The 10959-nt window shown below is 35.9% G+C and overlaps 1 protein-coding gene across 1 annotated transcript; it reads left to right on the forward strand.

Moving 5' to 3' along the window:
• Window positions 1-523: 523 nt before the first annotated feature.
• LOC149385614 (trihelix transcription factor ASIL2-like) lies at window positions 524-2284 on the forward strand. Its single transcript, XM_089624876.1, has 2 exons — window positions 524-746; window positions 901-2284. The coding sequence occupies exon 2, from the start codon at window positions 906-908 to the stop codon at window positions 2022-2024; it is 1119 nt and encodes a 372-aa protein (XP_089481002.1). The 5' UTR covers window positions 524-746; window positions 901-905; the 3' UTR covers window positions 2025-2284.
• The last annotated feature ends 8675 nt before the right edge of the window (window positions 2285-10959 follow it).

Raw genomic sequence — 10959 nt, forward strand, 5'->3', positions numbered from 1 at the left:
TTTATGTCCCCCCCCAAATTGACTCTTCTTTTGCTCTCCCTCTCTTGCCAAAAAGTCGCATCAAGATTCAAGTCTCAAGCTAATCTGTGGGTTCATGATTGCAATTTCCGTAAAATTTTCTATTCTCCATATTCTTTTATTTGGAATAATAATATAATTTCAAAAATGATTTTTTTTTTAGATTATTAAAGCATGCTTAGAAAAGAAGGAAAAAAAAAAGTGTGTCAGATAAGATGAATGTTAACGTCAGAAGTAGGAAGACGAGGAAAAAACCGGTAAACTAAAAGTAATTCGAGAAAAAGATTGTGGAGATTTACGTCAAAAAACGATTTATATAAAATAGAATTAGCGAGAGAGAGAGAGATAAATGAGTAGGTTATAGCGTACGTACGTTTTTTCTGACTCACTCGCTCACGTAACCCTCCCGTGACGCCGGTGAGTATGAGGAGCCCAATGAGAAAGCGACACGTGACCATTCCCATTCCAGTCCTCGACGGTAGCCGTCAAATCCCACCCATCCAACCTTTCCCTTCTCTGTTTTTTCCGTCAACCGAGAAAATTAAACCTAAACGACAAAAACACCGTCTCTCTCTCTCTCTCCCTTTTTTTAATTCATAACGCTCCTTTTTCACTTCCTTCTCCGAAAATGCCGGCGACTTTTTGAAACCCAAACTCTACTTCTGCTCCGATCCCGAATCGCATCGTATCATATATCACCCTCGCTGTTTCTCTCCTTTTTTTTCAAGGTACGCTCTCTATGTGTTCAAAAAATACAAACGATATAGTTTCTCCGATTCCGGATCTGGTTTTGTGTTTTGATTTCTAGGGATTCGGAATTTCAATTCCAGATCTGAAAACCCTAGGTTTTTTTACTTTTTTTTTTGTTCTTTCGGTCTTTAGATCTCATGGAAGACGACGAGGAGATCCAGTCCCACGCCTCGCCGGGAAGCCGATCTCCGGAGTCTCCGAGGCCGGCCGGCCGGATCACGGTGACGGTGGCCGCCACGCCTCCGCCGGCGCCGGAGAACCAGCTGACTCTCGCGCTCCCGATTCAGCAGGTGAGAAACGGAAACAGCAGCGCCGGAGGAGGAAGCGGAAGCGGCGGAGGAGGAGGGAGAGAGGATTGCTGGAGCGAGGCCGCGACGGCGGTGCTGATCGAGGCTTGGGGAGAGAGGTACTTGGAGCTGAGCAGAGGAAACCTGAAGCAGAAGCACTGGAAGGAGGTCTCGGAGGTTGTGAGCAGGCACGAGGAGTACGGGAAGATCCCGAAGACCGACATCCAGTGCAAGAACCGGATCGACACGGTGAAGAAGAAGTACAAGCTCGAGAAATCGAAGATCGCCGCCGGTTCCGGCCCGAGCAAGTGGCCGTTCTACGACCGGCTCGACTTCCTCGTCGGTCCAACCGCCAAGATGTCCTCCCTCGCCGCCGTCACCGCCGCCGCCGCGGCCGCCAATTCTCCGTCGCTCCGGCTTCCCGTGGGGATCCCGGTCCACCACCGAGCCAGCCCGTTCCCGAAGCGCCGCGGCACTCCCTCCCCGGCTCCTCCTCCGCCGCCGGTCCCACCGCCGCGGCCGGTGGATTCGGGGTCGTCGGGGTCTGGGAACGCTTCGACCGACAGCGAGGCGGATTTGAGGCGGAAGAGACGGAAAGTTGAGAGGAATAATAGTGGCGGCGGCGGCGGTGGCAGTGACGGTTGGGGAGGAGCGGTGAGAGAGCTGACTCGGGCGATCGTGAAGTTTGGGGAAGCTTACGAGCAAGCCGAGAGCGCGAAGATCGAGCAGATCGTGGAGATGGAGAAGCAGAGGATGAAGTTTGCGAAAGATTTGGAGCTTCAGAGAATGCAGTTCTTTATGAAGACTCAGCTCGAGATTTCTCAGCTCAAGCACGGCGGTGGCGGAGGTGGGAGAAGAGGAGGCGGGGCCGGGAATCACCATCGGAACCATTCTCATCACCACCACCATAGTAACAACAACAGTAACAATGTCAATAACAATCACCACCATAGTGATAGCAGCAACTGAGAGTGAGTGAGTGAGTGAGTCTAGAGAGAGTTATTATTAGGACTTTTTTTTATATATATTTATTTGTGTCCGTGTGTCTGATGATAATGGTGGTGGTAAGATTTAATGGAAGTGTGGAAATTCCATGTTGGTTATTAGTGATGATGATATATGTGTTAAATTGTGGAGTGGAATTTGGAACTGTAACTCTTTATTTGTCTCTCTATCTATGACTATCAGTGTTCCCTGATTTAGTTTAAGTTTAAACACCAGTTTCTTAACTTGCCTTTGTTCATTTTAGAATGGTTTTTTTGTTTATTTTTGTTCTGCGATACAATACTAGAGTATTCAAAGCCCCGTAAGCTTTTTAGAGAGGATAAATTTAACACGTACCAACTACCAAGCAAGTTGTGTCCAAAGTCCAAAGACTCCAAACAAAAGAAAGTTGGAGTATTTCTTAGTGCTTGCTTCACTGACACGAAGCTACGTTTAATATATATATATATATATATATATATATATATATATATATATATATACACTAGAGAGAACGTACCGTGGAGAGGAGCGGAGACGCTGAACTCCGGCGATGACGCGCGCGGCAGCAATGGCGAATTATTCGCTGGCAGGGAGGAGCACCAAAGAAATAAGATAGAAGAAGACGATGAGACAAAAACGGGGACTCGAGACGATGAACCAGAGAACGTACCGTGAAGAGGAGCGGAGACGATGAATTCCAGTGATGACGCGCGAGGCAGCAATGGCGAGAGATTGGCTGGCGGCGAGGAGCACCGAAGAAGAAATAATATAGAAGAAGAGACGAGAAAGAAACAGAGAGTCGGAGAGAAAATGGAGAAGCGAGCGTTTAACAAAGAAACTGTCCAAATCCAAACGGTTACAAAGTAAAAGAAAAATAAAACGTGTTGTATTGTAAACAGTAATTTTGGAATGACGTGTCATATTTCAATTGGTTAAAATCTTATAAACAGTGATTTCGGATTCGGGCTTATTATATTTATATAGATATATATATATATATATATATATATATATTTCTTCTTGTTTTTTTAGGGGGAAAAAAAGTACTTGTTAGCTAGCTTCTTCTCAACCGAACCATTCCTTCAGCAAGTGAAATAAAAACCAAAACAAACATTGTATCACTATAGCTAAGATTCAAACCAAATAAAAAGTTGTGAGAGCGAACTTTGCTCAAAGCCCACATTAGACTCTTCTCTGATCGCTGAATTGAGAAATAATCTTAAATCTTTCGTAAATTAACTCAAGTAAGCTTTTCTTTATGGATTGCTTGTCTCATCTTTTTCAGTATAATGCTCCTAAATCATGGTGCTTACTTTTGATATTGGGAAGCAAATCCGTACAAATAATAATAAAATAAATTGAAAGAGGGTAAAATTTCCCGAATAGAATAAGAAAAAGTATGTAAAGATGGCTAAAGCTAGAAAAGAAGGGAATGAGATTTCTCAACTCCTTGCTTGACATTTTGGACACAACATATAATTCAAAGTCAGATTTCTTGCAACCTAAGCATCCAAATTCAGGAATTTCGTCTAGAATTTAAGCAACTCACGAAAAGTCATAACCTTTCTGAGAGTAGAACATCTTTAAAACGAATCTAATACATTGAATGAGTTCGAACATTTTACTAGAGCTTAATTATGATTCCTTGATAGCGACTCAAAGAGTGTCGTGTTCTAGTTCAGCCCAATGGCCGAGAAAGACCATGAAACTTAAACATCCACAGGGGAAAAAAATAGAGGTTAATAAATTTATATATATATATATATATATATATATATGATCATTTTGTGACAATGTTGTCACAAAACTAAGCACTTTGTGACCAAGTATAACATTGTCACAAAAGTAAATATAAAACATGTTTTTTTTTAATTGAAAAAAAAAATGAAATCTTTCCAAATGTACTACAATATTATCCTTGATTAAAAACAAATTGTCATTACTTTTGTTTTGCCATATTGTATCAACTAACACGGTCCGTTTGAGAATACGTGACAAAAGAAAAAGATGATCACAAGCCATTTCGTATACAAAAGGAAAATATAATAATCCAAATCCACTCAAAACACTATTCGTGCATTTAAAGAACCAAAAGCGAAACTTCGTCCTCAAAACACAATATCCTTATTAACAAATTTTATTATATTATAGCGAAATAAACAATCCTTCTTTATTTCCAAAATGGCTGCAAGTAGAGTTCAGAGCTTCACATGTTGTGAATCTGCACATTTGACGGCATTCCAAAGTCAATATTTCACTGCAATTATTTTAAGTTCCAGGAATGTCAGTTCCAACTGGTGCATGGTTGGCCTGGTATTTCGGATTAAACATTTAAATATTTATACATACATAGGTTTTTTTTTTAATATGTTTCTAATAAACACGTCACAATAGTTTCTCTTTATTTTTTTTTAGGAAAATTATTTCTGTTTAATTATCCCATGTGCTAGTATGAAACGAGAGTAAGAGAAATAGTTAATTCAGAGTTTCTTGTATTGTGTAGAGGGTTTAAAACTGAACACTGCAGTGCGATCAAGTGTGACCGTTGGATCTTGATCGAACGGTCAATATTTTATTTCTAATCCACCAATGTGTTTGATGTGTATGAAATCAAGGTTTGGAGTTGGACCAATAAAAAAAAAGGGTCATGTTTCTTAGTTGTACTATATCTATATACGCAGTTATAAATGTGTGGTTTGTGTGTCACTGCGCGTGGAATAAGAGATCTGAACAGAGTTTTATATCTATGTTCGTTGTCGTGTCTGTAAGTCTTCGTTCAAAGCTCAAGTTCAAACCGAAGTAGACATTATCTCAGCCCAAAATTATGCGACAATAATTAATATCGTTTTAAAAAAGTTATATTGAATGAAATTCTTTGGGGTTTGGTATAATATCTTTACTTGATTATGTGAACTATAATAAACAAGGCATTACGTCACGCGTGGCACCGACTATCGAACTATATGTACCATTAGTCAATACAATCTCGATAAAATAATAATCAGAGTAAAGATAAAATGTCCGACATCTGAATAATTTTTTCAGTGAATCCCCACTCTTGATTGGACTCGTGGGTCCCACACAAGCCGGCCGGCGATGGTGGTGTTGCTATTACCCACGTGTATCATAATTCGTAACAATTTTTTGCAGACTTTTAAATCATGCAAATAATTACACATTTTAGTCAATTTACAAGTATACATTACGAGTAAAAAAAGTGTTAAACCACGTTCATATCGATCATATCATGAGAATTTCACTCATCAATCTAAAGAAAAAAAGGGATTCCGCCCAATCAAATGTTCATTAATGAACTTCTTAAAAGTTAACACTATCAAATTAATGGGTAAAACAAAAACATGAGCTTCTAGTCTTTTCAAGGTTAAAAAATAGTAGTAATAAAGCTTATGTATTTTGGTCGCCACGTGGCATAATGATTGCGCAAAACGCTCTCTGGCTTTTCCAAAGGAGAAACGTGGCAGATAGCTATTGGCTTATAGAAAATTGACAACAACCGGTGGCTGATCAGTTGGTCCTACTCAAAATATGGGACAACTTTTGGGGTTGAAAATGAACCTTCAAAAATTCAATAACAATGGATGAAAGTTTAAGCTCTATTTTTCAAATTAGAGAAAGGAAAAGAAAAATCAACTGCTTTATTTTTTGAATCGAAAGCGAAAGGTCCACTTTGCGATAGGGCCAAAAACGAATTCCCCGGTGTTTATAGTTTGTACACGCAATGATTGCAGGGATTAGTATCAGCTATCATTGTTTTTTTTTTCTTTTCCAAATGAAATTTCATTAATAAAAAAATATAAGCAATTACAATTACCAATTTTAATAAAAGATTCCTAAGAGCATCTTCAATAATTAATAATATTATAACTGCTGTAATTTTGACAGTGTAATTTTACACCAAATTTCTATTTTGCTCCAATGATACTACTATATATCTTACAATAAAAAGAATATTATAATAATATGTTTTTTATATTAAATTTCTTAATTTCATTATTTACTAATTATATGTATAATAATGTACTTATTAATTATGTGTAACATTTAGTATAAATTAATAATCAATTATTTTAAAGTAGAAAAATGTAACTATAATAAAATGAAAAATTAATAAACTTCATTACATAGATAGTACAATATTTTTTAGGAATAAATAATACACCATTAGAAAACATAAATATTAAAATTACATATTATTAATTAATTCATTACTATAAAAAAAATAAAAAATTACTATAAAAATAAGCATACTAAATTATTTGAGTTGTATTGAAGGAAATTATTTGGATTATGAATAAAACTTTAAATAATTAAAAATTATTAATTAATCTTAAATTAAATCAAATATGTATTTCCGATTCTACATTATGAATTAATTAGATTAAAATAATATTTGGTGTAATCTTGACAACAAATGAACAGTGTTACACCAAATTGGTGTTCATTTGGTGTCAAGATTACATCAAATATAGAGTTTTATAATGGTGTTTTTTTACCATTGGAGAATTCTAACCCTATACTCTATATATAGAGTTTTAGAGTTATCCATTGAAGATGTTCTAAGTATAACATGATCAACTTATTAGATGTATCACATAAAATGTATGTAGAAATATATAGACGACTTGCAAATAAGTAAAATAATAATTGATGAAAATATAAAATACAAAAATTGAAGACATAGAAGAACAATAAATGAAATACACAAAGATCATAATTTAACTCTCGTAGTAAAATCATAGAAATAAACAAATGGAAGCGACGAGGATCGTTGGATAATTTTCTTGAAGTTGTATTTACCTCTTCTATGGCTCGCTTTATTGAGCGAAAACTTTATAGAATCCAACGACGACCAGCATAGTAGTGCACCATAATGTCTAACTCTAGTGAACTAGAACGTCCTCAGTCAGAGCTACCACCATAACAATGGAAGAAAAGAGACTCGCGTTTTTTGTAGAAAATTATTATTCGAACTTTTGTTTCAGTGTTTAAAATGAGAAGCTTAAATCCGACTTTTATATGCTAAACAAGACCTGTTACCAACGTTCTTCAATAACGTTTCTTGGACATGAAGGCTGCTTATTTTTCAAAGGTTACACATCGTAAAAACGTTCAACATCATTGCATTGTTACACGTTCAAACAAAATCTTCGGCTTTGAACATTCTAAACGTTAAAAAAAATTGTTTGAATTATATAATACATAAATAGTTTCGGATTGAAAATTGAAAATAAACAATACAAGGTAGTACCAACTCAACCCTCTCGGCCCTGTATGCCAGTCCGAGTGACGGAGTGTGTGTAGGATGCAGTGGATTTGTGTGCATTCTAACTCTTCTACAAAATTAGGTCATGTTTGGAGACCCAACCTTGTATTTAAAGTTATATGTATGCACTACAAAATCCACTTATTTCTTCCATATTTCTTTTCACAAATTTCCCTTCAAATTTTTATGGTGTTTTTCAACAAACTTTGAGCATCAAGTTCTCATTAGCTGATTTGATGTAATACCAACTCAGCCCTCTCGGCCCGGTATGCCCGTCCGAGTGACAACGTGCGTGTATGGTGCAATGGACTTGTGTGCATTCTAACCCCTCTACAAAATTGGGTCATGTTTGGGGGCCCAGCCTCGTATCAAGGTTATATATATGCACTACAAAATTCACATATCTCTTCCACGTGGGACTTTTTTTGAATATTTATTTCTTTTCACAATGTATTCATTTCCCTTCAAAATTTTATTGTGTTTTTCAACAAACTTTGAGCATCAAGTTCTCATTAGTTGATTTGAAAAATAAATACCTAATTTTATACCTATCACTACTAGAAATAACAATATAGTTGAATCTGATTGCTTCAACAAGTGGACATCACTTTAATATTTTATATAAAACATACAATCAGTTGGTTTTAATACTCTTAAAAGCTAATATTTACAATAGAACTAAACTTGGCCCTAAATTCTATAATGGCATAAGCAAAAGCACATTGATTATTCACAATTATCATATTTTGGTGAATTAAAATTGTTGTTACATTAATTGGCGATTTAATGTTGGAAAAATATTTAAAGAATCGTGATATATTATTTCGGATAGAATTGTGTCTTGTTACGACTATTCTAGAAGCGTTACAGTTTCTGTTGTAACAGTTTGCGCAACAATTGCGGCCCATTCACTTTTGGACTTTTCTATTCCGAATTGAAGTAGGATTCCAGTGTGGATTGATGATATAATGGGCTGGTGATCCTAATCCGACTTCAAGATTCGTTTTGACCTAATTTTCTCTATAAATAGGTCATAACCACACCATCTTCACTGACGCCTTTGGAGAGATTTATTTGAGTGTTTTAGCTGAGCTTAGAACGACTTGTGTTCAAGCTTTTAAGGTGTCTTTTACCTCTGCTTTGTTGCCTATATACGGGTGATTGTATTAGAAGCTAAAGGTTAGGTTTTTTAATTGTTTTTGTTGGGAAACACGTGAAGAAGTTTCGGGAGAGATATTCTGTGGGAATCGAGGGGATCTCGTGCTTAGGGGGAGCCTAAGTTGCTGTTGAAGAGGATAGACGTAGGTTGGGTAGCTAGCGAGGGAGTCGTTGAGTGTAAATCCTTATTGTACCACGTTATCATAGTAAATTTCTTTCCACCGGGCAAAGGCCCTCCAGACGTAGGCACGGATTGCCGAACTGGGTTACCAACTCTGGTGTCTATTTATTATTTCCGCACTCATATCGTTAATCTGTTGTTTCTCTAAATTTCAGCAACTGTCGCACTTTCTGTTACAAACACTTTCTGAAACAGTTGCGCAGATTCAGTAATTTCAAAAACCAAATAGGTTCATCACCAATCAACCACAAAAACAAATAGTATTGCAAAATGAACGAGATCAAAAAATCAAGGGAGACTGACCAAAAACATATCGGGACACGATCGGTGGGTAGCAACCTGATCTACAAAGAAAATCAACGTATTTATTGAACAACCTCTAGACTCAACCTTGAAATAACAAAGAAACAAACATCTATTACGAATACATGTACGAACAAAAAAGCAAAGCAAGAGTAAAAACTAAACAAATAAAAACATTACTTGAGAATCAGCCTTGATTGAATAGAAGTAACCAAAAGCTTGTAATAGACACACAAAAATACGCCATTAAAGAAACATAATATCACCATACTAGCGACTCCCTTCGACCACTTACTATTTTTGGTCAATGTTTCGCTAAAAAAATATTAGACTTAAGCTTTGTTTCATGTTTCCTTGCCAATCTATTCCACTCTCCAATGTCACCATCCTTTCAAATAACTAACATTGTTCATGTTCCCACAAGACTTGTGACGAGCCGAGGATGGGAACTCTCCGGCGGCCACACAAAGTCTTAAGGGGCAAGTTTCAGACGACCGGAAGAAAATTAGGGAAAACATACCACTAACCTAAGCCCTTAGCGTGATAAGTAACACCATAAACGTATTTTATCTTTCGTACGAGATACACGATGTAATATTTAAAAAAATATGGCAATTAAGATTACAAAATTATTTTTATATATATGTAATTTAATTATTATCATAAATTTGTGTAGAGGAAATTGTTATCGTATTAGAGCATCTTTAATGGTTTAGCTTAGCCTATTGCTTAGCTAAATAGTATTTTTGCCACATTGATTTTCTATAGCTAAATAGTTAAGCAACTAGCTTAAATTAGCCAATTTGCTTAGATTTGCTTAGCTAAATCAATAGCCAATATGCAAAACAATGGTTAAGCAACTAACTAAACATTTTTTATATTTGCAAGCAAATCCCTACAATTCTTAAGCAAGAGACCATTAAAGATGCTCTTATGAGGCTGGCTTGATGATACATATTTCTTAGTTTGATTTGATACTCATAATTGACTAAAATCTCAACACCTTTTTATTGTAGTCGATATAAAGTAAAATAATAATAAATAAAACAATATATATAAATACGATTTTTGTGTTAGAGTGTCATCTATCAGCGTTTTAAAAGCCGACAAAATTCTCCGACATTCGCCGGGAAAGCCGTTTTCGGTGGTCCAACTGCCGGAGAAAACATGAATGTCGTTTTCCCTCTTTTTTTCGTCGGAAAGTCGCCGGAAACGGCTTGTCGTTTCGACACCATATAATCGATCGTTTTCGTTTTGAATAATGACTAAATGCAATTGTAAATCTTCGGCATTTACAGAGTTTCAGAGAAAACGGCAAAAAAATGAGAAAATCGGAAGTCTGTTTCTGGAATTTTTTTTTTTTAATCCAGATTCTATTTTTCGTGGATTTGGTGTACAAAATGATTTTTTTTAACATAATGTCCTTCATTAAAGTTGTATGAAATGTTCTGATCTATGATATATATTTTTTTCAGATTTTTCTGACACTTCCACCGAACCACCGAGATTTTCGACTAGCCTTTTCCGGCGAACCACCATTTTTTCCGGCGTCATTTTTTTGTGTTTTGTGGTTACGAATTGTGAACCAATTTTTCATCTGTTTTATTGCTGGGAGTGTTTCTACATAAATTACATGTGTTATGTTGTTGTTATATTTAATTAAAATAAATTAAGGGATGACAAATCATTTGATTGGTAAAAGTACAGCATATTTCTTGCACTGCAGTGAATGATGCGTGTCCTGTTAGCTTGAAACAAATTTCAATATGTATATATATATATATATATATATATATGTATATATATATATGTATATATATATATATATTCGATACAGAATATATTTTTCATTTTAGAATCAAAAGAAAACTTTGGGTTATAGAAACAATATGATATGGAGACAACACTCTACGGTGGCTACTCATTTATCTTATATATTTTAAATTTAAGGGTATTTATGTTGTTTTAGGTTGCAATGTATGATTATTCAG

Source organism: Urtica dioica, chromosome 9 (assembly GCF_054948205.1).
Source record: "Urtica dioica subsp. dioica isolate 48M chromosome 9, U.dioica_male_clone48M_v1_H2, whole genome shotgun sequence".
NCBI classification, from domain to species: domain Eukaryota; kingdom Viridiplantae; phylum Streptophyta; class Magnoliopsida; order Rosales; family Urticaceae; genus Urtica; species Urtica dioica.

What these genes read in the sequence shown, in the direction of transcription:
- LOC149385614 (XM_089624876.1), top strand. Translation starts at nt 906, where the DNA reads ATGGAAGACGACGAGGAGATCCAGTCCCACGCCTCGCCGGGAAGCCGA.